The following is a 19,112-nucleotide window of genomic DNA, read 5'->3' on the forward strand; positions in this document are numbered from 1 at the left end:
TTACATTCCCCTGCTCTCAGAGCAGTGTTTAAAATTCCCCAACTAATGAATAATTTACCATCTTCAGACTGGGACCAGACAAATCTGCAGTACAAGGAAAGGCTCTACTACTGGATGTATTCATGTCAGGTCTTAAACACTTTTCACCTCTACGGTGAGAAGACCCATGAACAGTTTTACTTCAGATGGACAGCTGTGTCACTATACAGCATCATAAACATTACAAATTTGAGCCAATTTCCAGCAGGGCTGCCAGGACAAAGTTTTCCATTCACAACTCACACCAGGTGCTGCGAATAGAAAGATCTGGCTCTGTTTGAAGTCAGAGTCCTTACCTGGATCAAAGAACATTTAGGTTATACTATATTCCAGAGGAAATGGAGAAAGAAAACAGTTTGAAGGGAAAATAACAGCTATCTAGTCCGATAAGCTGCTTTAAAAGTGTTATTTGCAACTCTCATGTGACCCAGGCCAGCCCCACACACCTTATCCAATGTATTTCAGCTGCTGTGAAGCAGATTAGCAGGGACCGGGATGGTTTTTACATTACTGCTGGTTCCACTCAGAGAGACCATATGTTTCCACCTTAGGCGAGCGCTATACTGCTGCACTCAGCACTTTTTTAACAGCGAGGACTATCACAGAGAGCTCAGCCCACAAACACAGAAATACAGTGTGCAGCCCGAGATTCTTCTGAGCGGAGAGCACAAAATAACGGTGCGTGGAACAGCTTCCTCGCTAATGTTTGCAATATCCATGGTGTGGAAAAACCTCTAAAACAGCAGTTTGATGATGTAGAAGTCAAACTGAGCATTAAAACAGGCGTTAATTGAACAGGGGCGAGCGTTTATTCTTTTTTTTTTAAAGAAAAGGAAACACCATTTCGGCTGCCATATCACTCCAAACCTTCATTAGTGACTTTCACCTTCAGGAAGTGTTAGTCTGCTGTAAAAAACACACACTTTATGTCATTATTTCAAAGATGTCTTGGTTGAAATCCTCAGGGCCTACTGTCGGGGACACTCTCCCTCTGGAGACATGTGTTTACAGCCAATCCATCCTGTCAGACTTGAGATAACAAGTGTGTGACAGAAAGAGAGAGATACACATTAATCCTGTTAGAATACCTGCTTCCCGCTCGGAGTCACAAAAAAAAAAGGCGAGGAGAGCTGCTCAAGGGCCACAGTGTTTGACCACAACACTGAGCGCTTTCACATTCGAGGGCTGTTTGGACGCCTGATACGTTGCAGAGAAAGAGAGAGAGAGTGGGGGATGGGGGAGGAAGAGAGGGATGCAGGGAGGCAGGGAAGGAGGGAGGTTGTATCATCCTCTCTGCAGGTGACGAGGAGCAGGCAGGAGAGGAGAGGAGTGATGTCATCTCTGCTCGGTGCAAAGCGGGCTGACAGGGAAACATAAGCGCCGTGTTCTCAGCGTCCCGATCCGCGCACACACCCTATTATAGACATCTCTACACACCCGACGGCAGACTTCGAGGTGACATTGTGGCAGGCCTGTGTCAGCACTGGATGAGTCAGACAAATTGGAGCAATTGACAGTTGGGTTCAAATAAACTTTTTGGCCAACCTTGATGGGCTTTTCATAGATTGAGCAGTGCGTTCAGGAGCAAAGCGAGGCCAGGGTGAATGGCAGTGACCCAGCGACTCTCTGAATGTAAGCTGTAGGCCTCAGTCACCAAGCACAAAGCTATCAGAGAAGGAGGAGCAGGAGTGAAAATGTATGACAGTGATGAAGGTGTGTGTTAGTCACCCTCCTCACTCATGCATTGTCTTTAGGATCAGGGGGAGGACAGACACCCCGGTGGGCGTGGGTGCCGTTTATTGTCGTTTATCACTGCCCTCCACACCATCTTTTTTCTTTTTTCTACATCTTACCAACCTTAATCTTCCCTTCCTCTCCTTCTTTATCTCTAATTCTTCCTCCATCTCTCTCTGTCTTTGAAGCAATTTCCTTCTCATTTGTTCTTGTTCCCCCTCTCTCTGTCCTCTCCACCCCACCTTCCCTCCGCCTGGCTGGCTGCGGTTCCGTGGCGTTTGGATCATGTCGGACATGGCCGACCGCTCAACATCCATCACTCCGGGACGTCTTACAAAACAAAACCGCCCGCCATCCTGGACAGCGTCCACCATTACAGCTTGCGTCGCCAAAGTCGGCTCACACACTCACAGTGGCCGAGGGAGGGGAGGTAAAGAAAGCGGGGGAGGAACACAGAGAGAGGTGGGCTGCGGACCTGTACGCCTTCATTAGAGCGCGGCCTTGATCATGGCTGCCTTTGAGGGAACTGGATGGCAGCTTACACCCACACACACGCAGTATGTGGGCACACTGGCTGCACATAGAGAGTGTACATGTACAGACAGAAAGCTGCAGAGACATAAAAAACAACCAGATCCTCTGAACCTATAGAGCATCTGATCTGCACCTATACAAGATGACACACTTAAGTCACACCCACACACATCAGAGCAATCAGCCACGGCGGCTGACTGGAAACTAATTTAAGACCCAGACTTAGCTCGGGTGAAATGAGCAGAACTGGGTTATGGGTAGAACCTGATTAAAAATACATCACAGGCCGTCTGCGCTGCTGAGACAGTAAGCAGGCAGACAGCAGGATGAGAGTTCTGGGCCCAACAAGGAACACAGCCGCTGACTGACCTACATCTGCTGAACCGAGCGGCGCCGCAGAGCACAGCCGCACAGAGGTTGTGTCAGAAAACATACGGCTCATCTCTCCTCAGTCACCTGCACCTATAACTCATGTATCTATATGCACAAGTGCGTATATATGCAGAGCACATTTTCTACAGGGGGCAGAAAACAACAAAGGGCTTCAATGTTGAAATACAGTTTTTCTATTAAGAGATCACATCCAAAACACATGATCAGCTTATAAAATAGAGTAACAGATTCAACCTCGAGTAATTAGCTCCATCTTAAACGTACAGCTTCTGCCGCTAGGGGGCTCTCTATCAAAACAAAACAAAATACATTTGAAGAGTGTTGCGTGTGGAGCAATAGTATGGAGGGCCAGGCAAAGCAAGGGGCGTAGCTACCGATTAGCTCGCTAGAGAGTCGGGTGCAGCGCCAGACACATCTCAAATTTTTCACTTTCAAAAAAGTGAATTTATCTTCACTTCTGTTTATCAACCCGACTGCAGCAGCAAGGTGATCTCCATGGTTCAGTATTTCTGTACTATAATGTTAGAGCTGGAGGGGAAATGTACTTTACCTCATGAAGACATCCCAGAGAGGAGAGGGGAAACGAAGAGAGAAAACCAGAGTCTCTGTTGAGTACTGAATTAAAACACTCTTGGTTTGGCCGTTAACGCGAGCTTACAGCTAGTGTACAATAATGTAGTCGGGCTGTAAACACACATGATCTGCATCATTGAACAACCACCATTGTTGATGAAAATCTAAGTGTTCAGAGAGGAGGTAACACCTTAGTGGTTTTGTCTCATTCTGATTCTCTATCCCGTAAGTAGTAACGATCAACAAAATGAAATACGCCATTACCTTGAATAAACTTGTGGATTTCTCTGGGTACCTTTGATGGGATCACACCAGCCATGACGCCCATCAACATTTTCAGGTTCTGACCCATGGGTGCTCAGTACATAACTACATTACTACATTACATTATGCAGTACTCATGGGTCAGACCATGGCCATCTTCAAAAGTGGTCACGCTATCACTCTGAAAATAATCTGTCCACAAACAGACATAAAAACACCCGGCAAAGTACTCAAAACTGTTTCTGTGATAGTTCCTGCTAAAACAGGTGTCTCCAGCGCCATATTTTTTCATGATGACGGTGACACAAACGACGCTGTCACAGCTGGTAAAAATGGTGCAACAGCATGCATAATTATACTTGCTGTTTATACTATTTGACTCGGTGGTCAACGAAATATCGAAATATTCAACTAAAACCACCATGTAAAAAAACAAAAACAAAAAAAAAAAAACTCCTGTACAAGGAAAAGTCCTGCAATGAAAATGGCAGCCACAAGGAACGTCTGTGTTGATTTTGAGGCCCCCTGTGGACAAAAGCAGTGTGAGCGAATAAAAGCATTTTGTTTTTATTCATTTAACAAAACATCTTAATTTCTTTGGAATCAGGTTTGTACATTAATGTTAAGTCTAAGTAATTTTTCCATACTTCATGTAGAATTTATGTACACATTTATTTGCTTTAAAGACCACTTAGCTTCACTTCTTTGATCTTCTTTGAATGCTGATAAGTTGCATTTAACCTCATTCGATCTTAGGAGTGTTTGTAATTATAACTGTATTACTTTAAGCTACTCGCCACAAATTTAATTAGATTTTCTACCTTCTGGCCATGTCACTATCATCTTATCTAACTTCACACTACCATCTTCCTTGATCTCTGACTCTAAACAGACAAATAAAGAGCTGGTTCTTCCTCTGCTCGCATATTCCTTCTCACCTTCTTGAATCAGAAATGTCTAGGCCACTTCTTGGACCTTCATCTCACAGTGAACCTTTGAATTCTTTTGACTGCTGCAAACTGAATGGACAGGAGATTGCTCCTATTGACTATTTTCATCGGGGGTACATTATAGAAAATCATTCAAACGTAGAGAAAGTCACAAATGAATGTTTTAGCAAGGCATAATTACATGAGGCTTGGTAGCAGAAATTATTTTCACACACATTTCTCTCGGAGGGCTCATGAATGGATTCTACCAGATACACAGGAAGTGTAAGGATGTAAAAAATTTAACAGTTTTAGCTTTAAATAATTTAGCAGGAAGGCAGAAGAGAACTTACTGTCACACATACTTAAGGAAAATGCAAAATCGGGGGAAAAAAACAATATCCTGCCAGTATGTACTGTATGTCACTTGTGCATTGACTTCAACAGATTAATCCAATCAGAAAATCAGTCCAAAAAAATCAGTGAATCTTTCTACCCACCATCCGGCCATAGTGAAGTCACGATACAGCATCCTCTTCCCCACCTCCTTCCTCTGGACTCTTCTTGGGAATTCCAGATGTGTAAACTCGTTCCCTAATAAGTGCGGCTGCATGTAGGCCTTTGATATGAAGGAGGGGGCGGGGGAAACAGACAAAGAAGAAGATTGACATGCCCAGGGGATGGGAAAAACAATTCCATAGTCTATTAAGCTGGTAAAGAGAGCAGGCAGTGTACGAGAGACAGCGTCAGCGTCTCAACGGGAGGGGAGGTCAGCTCTGTAATATCTGACAGCTGTGCTCTCGCTAGAGTCGCCTCGAAATGTTCTTTCTTACCAGGAACTGCAGTCGCCGTCTCTCTGACTCCGGTGTGAACTCTGCTGACATGGGGATGACTTCCCCGGCCCGGATAATGATAGCTCTGTGGGAGAGGAGCAGACAAAACAAAAGTCTGTTTACTTTAGCTGGGAAACTGTCGCTCCTGCTTGCTGCCGGGCAGCCGGAGGTGAACGACAGAGAGGAGATGCCTACATGTCAATTTGTGTGTATGTGCCTCTCACCTGCTGTCGCCGGCGTTCCCAACGTAGAGCTTCCCGAGCAGATAAATGACCACCAGAGCTGTGCAGCCACCCGAGATGTTGTAAACCGCCTTCTCCTTTTCTATCTGCACATCCTGAAACACACACACACACATACACATACAGATTAATCCTGTGATGAGAGCCCATAATCCAAACCCACCGTCATCCGCTCATAATCATGTTTTTAATCATCACAGCCTCTAAAGTTTTTCCTATCACACAGAGACACATAGCATTTAAACAAGAACCTGATACTGAGGAAAATATTGCCCTGATACTTAAAACACGCCACGATGCTATTATTAATTATAGCGACATAATGAATTCATTTATCAAAAGCACCGTGAGTCAAGGAGCAATAAAACGGAATGGAGACCAAAAGGATTGGAGGGAAAGTTGGAGGGACCGCTGGTTATTACACCAGTTAATTAGCCCAGATTAATTTGTTGCTAATTAAACCAAAAAAATGATTTGAGAAACCCGTGCTATCAGTTCATTAATTAGATGAATAATTAACCTGTCAGCGAATTAATCAAAATGCCAACATAAATTTGAACCAAGCTGCTCATACTTGCTTTAACCCTTTTATGCTCTCCGTGGCTATTGTTGGTCTGCTGTTAACAGCTCCTGAGGGGCCTCTAATCACAAAACAGAAGCAGGAAGTTATCCCGAGGAAATGGATGACCCCGCCGGCGCCTCCCTCGCATCCCTCCGTCACCATCAACAGATTGAGTGGGATGAAAAATGTTGGTGGACACATTTGCAGCGAGGCCATCCCTAACATGTTTTCCCATGAGGGATGTTACCCCAACTAAATCAAATCGCCTTCTGCTCCACTGCTGACGACCTCCATCTGATCACAACTCTGACAGCGTGTGTGTGTGTGTGTGTGTGTGTGTGGGTGTGTACAGTAAGTGTCTCTGACAGCAGTGGATTGGTGGTGTGCATAAATATACGTATTTGTAGCTGGAAGCAAATACCAAAGTTAGTGTACACACTCCTGCATGTGTGTGACTGGATGGTGTGCGAAATCATACAAAACAGAATTAGCATGTGTTTGGATGCGTGCACTCCAACGTCCTTTCCAGTGATAGAAACACACGTACACACACACACACTGTTGCTGCTGTACGCATTTTTCATGAGCGAGAGGGCATGACGGAGTGTAGAGGATGGATACATGTAGTGTGTGTGTGTGTGTGTGTGTGTGTGTGAGTGTGTGTGCTGGGGAGGGTGAACAAATGTGTCCTTCACCCTGAATGAATTATGAATCCACAGTGAGCCATACATATTTATCCTCGCTGTATCCAATACCTCTTGCTGCAGGCAAAGTCTTTAATAATGAAAATGTCTGCATAAACATCTACACCTTTCTCCTCTCCACTTCCACCAGGAAGAATCTAACAACTGAGCCAAATCAGCAGACAGAAAAAGACATGCAATGCCCAGACATACAGCACACATCCTGCCACTGTTTGGGACCACGTCAGCCATTATGTCAAAAATAATGAACGTAATCATCAAGTCAAAAAAGATTTAAAAGGTGCAATGTGTAAGAATTGGCCACCTGTCATACTCCAAACAAATAGGGGGCAGCATATCACCAAAATAACTGCTAACAGTAGCTTCTGTAAGCTATTTAGCTCAGTTAGCTGCCTAGAGTCCTATTAGCTGACTGCCCAGACTGGGAGCTCAGAGCACTGTTGGTGTTTACTATGCTAGCTGATTAGCATGCTAACCAAAAAAATACATAGGCTACACGTCTTTCACGTCATTTCTTCACGTTTTGTTGATATATTTTGTAAATCTTTGAATGTTTCCAATTAAAATTCTTACATATTGCACCTTTAAATCATTCAAAAATTCAAAACAAAACAAAATAAATTCAACAGAATGTGAAAAAATATCAGTTTTAACATTATTTCAAAGATGGAGGCTGCTGAGCCTACTTTCGTTGCCAGCAGTGGAACACCAGGACTCTCCCTTTGCTCCAAGTTCCCACTCTGTGCAGACTCAAATCAGCTGCATGGCTAACTGAGCTAACTAGCCAATGGAAGGTAGTAGCTACAGCCATAGATGGCTCCAGAAAGATTATAGTGAGCTGCAGTTAGCGGTTCCTTTAGTGATGTGCTCGTCCTTATTTGTTTGGAGTGACCTTCGACAGGTGGCCAATTCCTACACATTGCACATTCATCTTATCGTCTAGCAACAAGTGAGAGGACCGAATAATAGAAAATATTCCACTCAAATCCACTTCAATATAAGAAATGTCAGGGACAGACGAAAGAACACTGCAGACTTACACAAGTACAATCAAGTGCACCTCAATACATCTCGACACCAAACTACATCAAGTGTCATCCTAATGTAATGAAAGTTTTCTTTGAACAGACCCTCAAGAAAACACACCCCAACACAGAAACACCTCAACATCCAAACAAACTACTTGATAACTTCATTTGTAACCATCTTTATTCACCCTAGAGGACCATTACGTGATGTAGAGTGGAGTAGTGAGAATGGACCATTTTTATTCAAAATATGGTGTCGTGAAGGCCATCGTCTTCAGAACAACGTTGAACCAGCTCACACCCTTCTCCATGCTGTTTGCAGTGCAGTCTGTTGAGTGAGTTTTCAAAAATCAAGCCTCGAGCTAACACGCCTAAAAATACGAGGGGAAAAAAGAAAAATGTCAGAGAACAGTGACGCCAGAAAAAGAGGCTGAATGTCCGAAAAGATGGAATACTCTGGTGATGGACAGTGAGAGAGCTAATTAACTAAATTAATCATTTTAACTAATTAGCCAAACCAGTGGCACATCGGCTGTTTTAGAGGGCAAGAATGACCTTTGGGCAAATTCTTTTTGAAAATCAGCTAATGCTACTTTAATAAAGAGCATTAATAACACCACTGCCAACACACACACTCACACAGACACACAGCTTGCCATGGTGGCGGTCACTTTTTCGTGCATTAACGGTTTAAAGGTGTAATTTGTAGAATATGGACAGAATTTGAAGGTCGATCCAAGAACATACAGGGCGGTATCAAATACTGCTCTTTGCGAATGATCCTGTTAGCCAATTAGCTCATGGCTCAGTTAGCTGTGGAGCCAGTGGCAATAGAGGGGATTGTCGAAAGACAAACCAAGACTGTGTTGGTGAGTTTTGTTAAGTTTATTTTATTTAGTTTATGTTGAGTTTGAATGAAGTGTGTTTTAAGGTGAGTTAACGGGGCATTTAAGCTCGTCTTAGTTCGGTAAAAGAGAGAAAATTGAAGTCAGAAGGTGTACAGTTGTATTTTTCTATTTATAAGTAAGAATTTTTCATTTTTTGACATTTTGTGAGTTTTGTTTTGTTAAAATATTACACTACCATCTGGCATACGTATATATCTCCCAGCTGAAACTACAGACTTCCGTCTCTTGTCGGTACAAAGTGGTATTAGGCAGAACGGGCCAGGGCTAGCTAGTTAGCACGCTAACTTCAGTAGACATCTCTGCTATGCAATACAGTACATAGATATCTTTGACGTAACGTCAACACTGTTGTTTCCTCACACTCCGTTGATAATGTTAGTTTATTTTGTAAAATGCTTTACACTACAATTCTGGCCATATCTTACAAATTGCTCCTTTAACTACTATTAGCTGCAAAAAACATGCACACACAAAAATTGCACATGCTGGATTTAACATAAAATTGTTAGACATTCTATTAATGTACCTTCATTTATGCTAATGCTAAACCACAATATATCTCGTGCTAACAATTACAGTAACAAGGAATAGTTAAACATTACATTTTATGCTTATTTGATTTCTGTCCGAGCGAGAGAATGACGATAGCCTACCACTCTCGTTCTGTCACGGCTGAAGCCAGGAGGCGATTAGCATCACCTCGCAAAACTAGATGTAGGAGGAAACAGCTAGCCCGGCTCTCTTCAGTGTTCAAAAATATGCCCACAACATGTGTAGACACTGTTTTTACACTTTATGTACAGATATAACAAATGAGATACGGTTTAATGCGGTAAACTAGCTGGACTAGCTGTTTTCCCTCTCTCCTGTACTTGTGCTAAGCTAACTGGCTGCTGAATAGCTTAAAAAAAGCTAATAAGGAATTTCTCAAAAGGCTGAAATGGTAAGCCAGATCATACATTAAGCACTAAGATGTCAAGTGACAGTCTGCACAAGTAGCTCAACCTGAACACACACAAGGTATACGACCACATATAAACATCTTATACTAAAGAGGATGATATGAGGTCAGTGATCTCATACTCTCTTATTTCTGTCCCAGGCCAACCTGCTGCTTGGCTGATAAGCTTTTGTGTCTGAGCTGCACGTTGTTTTTGATGTTTACACATCCCCGAGTGATTATCAGGCTTCAGCAGCCGCTCCACACACACCGGCCGCTTCCATAGGAATGCAGTGAGTCGTGGCAGAGGAGAATTAAAGGCGGATCCCGCTGATAAGACACAGAGGCTCGGTGAACTCTGAGACAAAGATTTAGAGTGATAACAACCCTTCCAAAGATTCTCTGACACTTTCCATTTTCTTAAAGAATGAGCTTCATTAAAAAAATAAGACGGGGGGCTTTTAGGGGGTAAGATTCAGCCAAAATCGTCTTTTGGGTTGTTACTCATCAAAAGTAGAAGTGACGTTTTTTTTTTGTTCCAAGCGGAAACGTGTATCATTTAAACCCGATTGCATCTAATTTTGCTAAAATGATTACTGAAATTAAAATAAATGACAGCTGTGGAGGAGTGTAGGCGCTTTGATTAAAGCCCAAAGGTGAGGAGAAAAATGCTGTGACCACCTGGACAAAAAAAATTGTGAACAATAAACTGCACATACATTGTATTTGCTTTAATATACAGCATAGCTTCCTGGCAAACAACTTAAGATCACCATTAGGCAGTTTTTTTTTTTAGCTGTGAGGTTTGATGTACGCTCATGCTGTGATTTTAACTGCAGTGTTTGAAATGGTGGATTTCGGAGTACTTGCCCTTTAAGAAAGAGAGAGGACACGGAGGGTAAAAAGTGCAGATTCAGAGCTGGATAAAGAGCCAGAGAGGCATGTGAGAGGAGAGACGGCAAGCAGAGTGAGACATGGATGTTTGCCGATTGCTAGGGGTCGTGAGCAGATATGTTTCTAGAAAAGGAAATGGTGAGGAGAGCAGAGGTAGAAAAAGGATATAGAAACTATTATATTGTGTAAAGTCGTGGATCACAATTTTAACATCCTATCGTCCATTTCCTGCTCAAAAACTGCAGATTACTGCCGAGCTATTCTCACAAATCTTGTCGTGACGTAACACTCTCAAACTGTAGTTCAGTATTAGCCACTGAAACACAATTCACATGACTGTGTGGAGCAGCATCGCCTTATCATTAACCAAAATATAAAAAAAAATATCTTTCAATTCATTTATCATTATACAAGCATTAACTACACCTACACACACCAAGCCCTCAGTGCCCCAATACACCATTTCTCTTTTTATGGCCATGTACAGTTTGGTGAAAAAGCTAATTGCACACTTCCATCTAGTGGTGAAGAGGTGGAAACACCGGCATGCACTGAAAAATGAGATATAACTGCACTGCTGTCTGTCAGGAACCAGAAAGATCTCGCCTACAACCCAAATGTTGAAATGCCTTCAGTGCTGTGCAGACTGAGGATGAAGTCAGAGGGAGACGACAACATTCATAGTATCTGGTCTGTTGTCATTCACAAAATTAGTCGTAGACTTTGTGCATTTATTTATTATTTTTGTTTTCATGTATTGTCTTTTTTGTATTCATTAAGTTAAGTTTAATCTATTAAAGATGGTTTGATATATTTTGTTTCACTGTAAAATGTGTGTAAACCTATTTCTACAATTAGAAATGCCCTCATACAATATAATCTAGTTCCTGTCTTAATATAAATAATAACAATCACATCAAAAGTGATAATGGTTTTACTATCTGCCATCTAAAAGATAAGAGAGCGGTAACTAATGTCTGTGCTCTCTGTTCTCATAAAACAGACATTTGAAAGTTCAATTTCAGTTACCATGCTTGGGTTTTGTCGGGCGGCAAGTGGGCCTACATATGTGTTCTCAGCCTGCACTTATTTACTCGGCAGAAAATAAATCAGCTTTTATCATTATGGTTTTGTCATAGTTTTAAAAAAATAACAAATATAATTTGGTCCAGTTAATCAATCGTGAATATTTCTGGCTATAACAGTCTTCAATTTGAGTTAACTGAATATATGTGAGCTATATGTGAAAATAATCTGTATTTTTTCTTATTTGCTTACATGCAGTAGTCAAAACTCTTCCCACAGACGTCCATGTGCACCAAACTATGAACAATTTCAATAAGGTAAAAAAGTGTTATTGTTATTCTGTATGAAATACTAAAATATGTGTAAAATCATTCAAAATGCAAAGAGGAGGTGTGTTTAGGTCAGTGTGTCAGAGCAGGCTTACAGTATTTTGGTGGTTTGAGGTTTGAGTTAACTGTTTGGCCAAGATGCATGTTGGTAAAGCTGACTGTATGAAGAGTTTTGAAAATGTGGCTTCAGGATTAGTTGACGCTCGTTAACAATCCAAGAAACTGTGATTAATAATAACTAATAAGGTTAGTTGCAGCTTTCTTTTTTGTACATACAAGCTGGAGTATGGAGCTTTTGTCTCCACCTTGTGGTAGGTTTCTCTGCCATAAGCTCTATGTAGTTGCTGTAGCAACACCCTTCTGCAGAAGAAGAATTTTGACCAAAAATGCATTACTTTGATGGGGGGGTCACTTTCTTCTCTTTTATGCTACACCGAATTAAAGTAATTTGCTTGATAAAATTTGTTGGTAAGCAAGTAAAACTGCTCTGACTTCAGAATATGAAGAGCAACTTTGATCTCTCAATGCAACTGTACATACTGTACATCACTCTTTCACAACCCAGCAGAGGACAAACACAACAGAGGCTGTTGGTCAGAACCCTGATGTTGAAACTGAGGCCAGTGACCTTTGACCTCCTCCCACTCAAAGTCTGTCAGGCAGGCCTTCACTGTTTTGATTGGCTCTGATCTTGATCTCCTGGCCTCTGCATGAGTCAAGTCTCCAGCATGCGCTTACAGCACTGCCAGATGGCTGGTGTGTGTGTGTGTGTGTGTGTGTGTGTGTGTGTGTGTGTGTGTGTCCTGCAAAAACTAGAAAGGAAAAGTACATCACCTCTCCTGGCTCTAAGGTATTCTGTGACTGACTGACTGACTGAATGAGAGAAACTGTTATACATTGTAAACTTGGAAAAAGGTACTTGGGGTATGTGACTGTGTTGTTATTGGGGTTTTGGTACAGTTTACTGTCTTACCCACCCTATTGCCTTCCCACAGCTGGTAAGAGGACACTGCAGATGAGCTCATGTCCACTTACAGCACAACCCAATCAGCAGAATAAACGTTGGCAATGCACATTTCTCCAAACCACAAATATGTTGAAACTTTACTTTTTTATGTTCAATTTTAAATTGTATGTTGTGACAACGCTGTGCATGTGATCTTGTAAGGTTCGGTGAACTGTTTGAAACATAGTGAGCACACAGTTTGGCAGCAGGGAGGTTGATCAGTGTGGTTTAAGGGGTTCCTTTGGGTGTTTTGATGAATATTTTTCACCAGATGATTGGAAAAAAACTGACCCCATCCACAGCTCTTTATGAAGAAAGGAACAGAAAGATTTTTGCAGCAATTGAAAGGCTGGATTCTTAATGCTAGACATAGACATAATGCTTGTTGTGTGTTTCAGAGTTGAGGTGTGTAATAAAATGAAGGTGTTTGTGCTATCCAGTCATCTCTATATATTGTATCTACAAGTCAACTTCAACAGGGAAATGATCCATGTATTTATGCCTATCTTTGTAAACAAACAGCAGGAAACTGTGAGTCTAACAGTGTAATTAAAGTGAATCAATATCAACTGACCTGGTAAGTAATTAGAGTTTAATGGGTGTTAAGTAAGCATACGGATTCCAACATTTGAGCACAGATAAATGTGGTAGCTTGTTGGCCAGTCTTTTTCTCCAAAGACACATAAAACCAGGGATGGAAGCAGCAACTCTGGGTGATTTGATTTTTTTTTCCGAGAAATGATAAGTCAAGTGCGCAAGGAACATGAGGGAGAGTGTGTAATGTACAACAGTCCACAAAATAATGTATTGCATGTATTAAATCAACACATATCAATTCTGAATATTTGCAAAGGTGTCAATACAAGCATGTATTTTGTATGTAATTTAGCACCTGAACAACTTCCAGATTTCTACTTCATACCAAGCACATGCCTCTTACCATGTCTTTGAAAGCGTTCTCTATGGCTCCGATCACCAGGCTCTCATGGGAAACTTTCTTCTCAGTAAAGAAGCGTGTGGGTGGGGTGCTGGGTGAGCCCGGAGCGCCTGCAGCGCCGCGCAGTGAGGCAGCCCTGGTGAGGGCGCGCTGGGACGTCGGGGTGAGGTGATGATTGATGGGCTCCTCTCCCAGGCATGTGGGGGGCACCAGGTTCGGATTGCCGAGGATCTCCAACACCTCCTGAAGGTGTAGGGCGATGTGGTGATGTAGAAGGCGGGAAGCCGCTACAGCCACACCAGAGCCGGCGTGGCCATCGAACAACGCCCAGTAGTGCAAGGTTAGGTCTTCGGAGCTTTCCTGGATATGGATAAGAGAATTGTGTCAGTAATTGCATCTGGAGGATGGAGAGGAGAGGAGCTCTGTCAGACTGATCAATCAACAAGCAACTGAAAATCTATTTATTTTCTATGAAGCAAAGTCATCCAGTGTGTAAAGTTTGTGTGTGTTTAAATGGTCCCCTATGAATAAAATTATGTGTTGCCACGGAGACTCAAACAGGAAGCTGTATGGTCCAAGCTGACTCATACAGATACCAAAGTTAATGGCTGAAAGCTCCGTTCTCCTTGAGCTGAATTTAAATTCATCCCATACCGCAGGTGTTCAGCGACAACACTCGTAATGTATGCTCTGGTTCAATCCCTCAATCTGCAGGGTTTAATAGACCCACCACGACACGCTGTAGGTCTGTACTGTCTTCTGTGTTCACCTACAAAGTGCCACCGCCCACATAATAGATTAAAGGATTAGACAAAGTGTCTTGTGATCCGCTTCAATCATTGCACACCTTTGAGTTTGCCGCCTTCAAAAAGTGCAGCAACTCTGTGATCTTCCACCCTCCTGGAAGTGGCGGCCGTGCTTTTCAAAGTCGATGAGTATGATAGTACAGACATAGAGTAGGAATTGCACACATCTCATCAGGGTTTACACCAGGGTGTCAGTTACCAGGTAATTAACTTCTTCTTTTCTTTTTTTTTAACCAGGAAAAATCTGATGAAGATGATGATCATCACAACGAAGATCACTGTATCAGCCATGAGAAGCAGGCAATCACCGGTGATCAATATCAGCTGAAAGTATTCCATATTGTTCATCCCTATCAACGATGAACTATCTTTCTCCTCTCTCATCTATAGTTGATTGTTTAGTCTCATTCCCTGGCTGTCGAACACCAACGCTATGGCTTGGTGATGCACAGCGTTGGCGGTCTCTGAATTGTTTTTGAGCTTGATGAGCTATATTTAACTAGAATTTCTTCCATTTGCCCGGAACATTAAAATCTTCCAGGACACGTGGACCAGCACCAGCACTAACAGAAACCCTGGTGTATACTGCATTTTTCTGGTCACTGAGTGTAGCACATATTTGTGCACACTAAAGCTCTGATCTTCTATAAATAGCGCAGGCCGATTCTACAACAAGAGCCTATGAAGCAAGCAAAGAGCGCTAGAGAAGCTGTGCACTACTCTTATCGGTCTAGTATCACTGCAATACTGAGTCATGAGGTACTTGCATGAGTTTGCTGTAGGCTCTGGGTGGGCCTGAGCAAAGGGCTGGTGGGCTGAGAGGAAATTTTACCAGCAGTGTTACTTTATATAGACACACATTGCCTTTGCAAATTAAAGTCACAAAGAGTTGTTTATGATTGGTTGGAGATCACCAGAGACAAACATCCATGTAGGGTGGTTTAACAGAGCCGTCATTGTGTCAATATGCTATGTGTGTTTGGTCCCCTGCCCTACAAATATCAGTGAGTTTACATTACATAATGATATATTGTTTTCCTTAGTACATAACACACTGTACTAGCGGAAGGACACAAGGTGAACTTTAAAGCCTGTTTCGTGTGTTTCTGTGAGCAAGTGTACTCGCATTTGCCCGCCCGTGTTAGTGGCTGTCAGGAGCTGTTAAAGGCCACTGTGGTGTGGAAAGGACGCTGTGCTGTCTGTACGCCCCAATAAACCGCTGATGGGACAGAATGAGGGGACAACGGCAGGCCACGGGGACATTCAAGGACTACATCCACCCTGATCGTTACCTGAATGTCATCAGTGTATAAACGCTAAAAATGTAGACACTTCCAGTCTGTGACCCGTATGGACATTTATCTAAATGATGGCTCAACCCACAATGAAATCTGATTTGTAATTTTTGAGCTGAAGTATAAAGTTTAGCTCTTATTTGTTCTAAGAAATTCCACTTCAGTGATTTTTTCCCTTTATAACTATACCCAGAAAACATGTTAGCCCCTCACACAGACTTTTATTAATCCTGTCAGTGTGTGATTAAGACAAGTGAGGCAAGACATCTCACTCCAGATTGTATTTTGTTCTTAAGTTTTTACTCATCACTTCCTGTTGTCATAACAGTTGCATGTGGTGGCTGTTTCCTCAAGGATCCAAACCTATTATTAGTTTGACTGACCAGACACTCCCGGAGGCCCAAACCCTCTCCGTTGGGCAGGGAAGACCTCCTGCGGGTCAACGGGGTCCGGTTGGGCGTGGAGCTTCCTGAAGGTCTCCTTTTGACCACCAGCACCTCACAGCAGGCCTGGTCCTCGTTTAATGTGCTCTTTCCTGCATTGATGACCCTGGACAGAGAGGGACGCAATAAAAAAAATATTTCAGTTTAACATAATAAAAGTAAATATAAAGAAGATATTTAATAAACTAGACACACAACATTAAAATTTAAGTAAGCACAGTACTTAAGTACAAATTTGAGATACTTGTACTTTATTTGAGGTTTTCCATTGTATCTCCGAGGAAAATACTGTACTTTTTACTCCACTACATTTGTCTGAAAAAACCCATCTTGGATTAGCTGGAGCTTTCCTGAGCTTATGAAATGTTGACTTATTAGAGATGTGTGGTTCTCAAAAGGACAACAACACTTTAATGATGATCATATTGAATATGATGCATTGCTGTAGATTAAACTACCCAAGGAGGTAAAATGAGATCAACCTTAAACATTTACAGCGGTAAAATGCAACATACACATTACTGCAGCAGTAACATCAATACAAAAACATCACATTTAACAGTAAAACACTGAACGGAACACTTGAGTGCACAATGAGTGCTTTTAATTCTCATACTTTGTCAATTTTGCTGATAATGCCTACATACTTTGAGTCAAGTAAGGTTTTGTATGCAGGACTTTTACTAGTCCGATAAATTAGATTCATAACTTCTATTTCATCTGCAACTTTTTATTTGCTTGCTTTAGTTTAAGTTGTCATTTTAATGCATTTCCATGTCTCTGTAAAGCACTTTGAATTGCCTTGTGTCTGAATGGTCCTGTATAAATAAACGTGTGTTGTCAAGTAGTGATGTATTTCCTCAGTGTGGTATTAGTACTTATACTTAAGGGATCTGAATATTTCTTACACCACTGGAATGTCTTTAAAACAAATAGAAAAAAACAGCTTGATATAGCATATAATATATTTTTTACATATTTTATAAACTTCCTAACAAAGCCTGAGGGAGGTGAGGGATGAACCACTTCCAAAACCACAGTTGTCATCTCCACTTACACCATTTCAGTTAGAATCAGAACCAGTTTAACTGTGCCAAGGATTAAACTCTTCAAAAGGTAACTGTGCCTCTCAGTTATCAATACTATGATAGCATTTCCTGAATATTGTCAGCTTAAGATGATGCGCAGCTGCTGATAATTTAAGGGGTTTGATGTCTTTCTTAACGTTTCAACCGAAGCACCAAATTTTAATTCATTAGATGTTCTTAGGGAGTATAAAACCCATTCAAACTGAATTTCCGTGTAAGCTTCTTTTCATGTCGGCATCTTTTTTGCAAACAAAGTGCCACAATGCGGTATAGAGTCGGCAGATGTATACTTTTTAAATACACATTTCAATTTATGACCCACGCATGTAGGGCGAAGGACAGAAAGACACATGAATACTGCATTATACAACACCTGGCAGATGATGCACTGCTGCTGTGGGCTGGTGTACACGCTGCTTTACAATACTCCAGGCATTCTCAATTTAGCCACACCGAAGGAGATGTTATGTCTGTAGTGGCCCTATTATAACTATATATATAGTAACTTACAACATCAGAGCTCAAGAGGTGGTATTGGGTCATTATATAGCTATATGTTGATATGACAGGCAGCCATCATTACTTTCCTGAGGAGGATCCAACACAAATAATCCTAATTGGTCATGGGGGGAACATGCAGAGCAGGGATCGTCTGTCTCCAGCTAAGAAAACACTGCCGGTTGTAAAACTGACAGGATATTAACTGTGCAGACCTTCACTGAGTAATTGGAGTGTTACACAGTGGGTTATTCACCACTTCCCTATCATAAAAAGTAAAAATAGCATACTCCCTGCAGTGTGTCAATAAGACAGGTATAAAGGAAGCACTTGATTTGTCCACACAGCTCCCTAACCATCATGACTATAGACCTACTGACGCAAGTATGACATATGGCAAGGTAGAAAGTGTAGCACTGAAACAATAGTCTATCAAGACTAAATCATCACCAACAATTTTAATAATCAAATAATCATTTTAGTCATGTATCTACACAAAATGTCAAATGTTTGCTTGTTTCAGTTTCTCAAAAAGAGGAGACTGCAGTTTGTCTTTGTTTCATATATTTTCTTATAATTCTTAATATATATTCTCTTTCTTTGAATTCTGGTGTCTTTGTTGGACGACACTGGTCGCTAGGAAATTGTGATTGTGGACTGTAGACAAAACATTTAATTGGTTAAAAAAGGTAATAATCATTAGTTGCATCCTTTACAATCCTCATAACTGACAGTGAAGGTAGCGTAAATATAGTAAATGCAAAGAAAAATTCAGATGTCACATGTATGTGCACATACTGCACACGTCACACATGTTTTGTACTGAACTTATGCATGTTTGTCACATCTTTAGTTTATAAACTGCACTGATTTCAGGGATCATAAAACAGCTCCTTTATAATCTTGTCACATCTGCAGCTGAGGCATTGTCACACATGAACAAGAAGGAAAATCTGGAGTAAAACACAAGTTACACAGACATTTTGCAGTATCAGCTAAAAAGGAGCCATCTTTATTATCATTAGTTTCACCCGTGTTGATATGTCTTTCAATCAAAATCTTTAAATATGGCTTTAAAATTCAAATTGGCAAGTTTGTTTTTTTTCA

General features: G+C 41.5%; 1 protein-coding gene across 1 annotated transcript in view; it reads right to left on the reverse strand.

Annotated features, from left to right (window-relative positions):
- The window catches only part of ppm1h (protein phosphatase, Mg2+/Mn2+ dependent, 1H), a 34,632-nt gene that overhangs the window by 7,381 nt on the left and 8,139 nt on the right, over positions 1–19,112 (reverse strand). Inside the window, exons 2-6 of the mRNA XM_073472292.1 lie at positions 16,360–16,525; positions 13,879–14,235; positions 5,524–5,636; positions 5,300–5,384; positions 4,967–5,085 (exon numbers count right to left, since the gene is read on the reverse strand). Coding sequence (XP_073328393.1) covers positions 4,967–5,085; positions 5,300–5,384; positions 5,524–5,636; positions 13,879–14,235; positions 16,360–16,525 — 840 coding nt within the window. The remainder of the gene's footprint in view (positions 1–4,966; positions 5,086–5,299; positions 5,385–5,523; positions 5,637–13,878; positions 14,236–16,359; positions 16,526–19,112) is intronic.

This window comes from Pagrus major, chromosome 8 (genome assembly GCF_040436345.1).
Source record: "Pagrus major chromosome 8, Pma_NU_1.0".
Taxonomy (NCBI): Eukaryota; Metazoa; Chordata; class Actinopteri; order Spariformes; family Sparidae; genus Pagrus; species Pagrus major.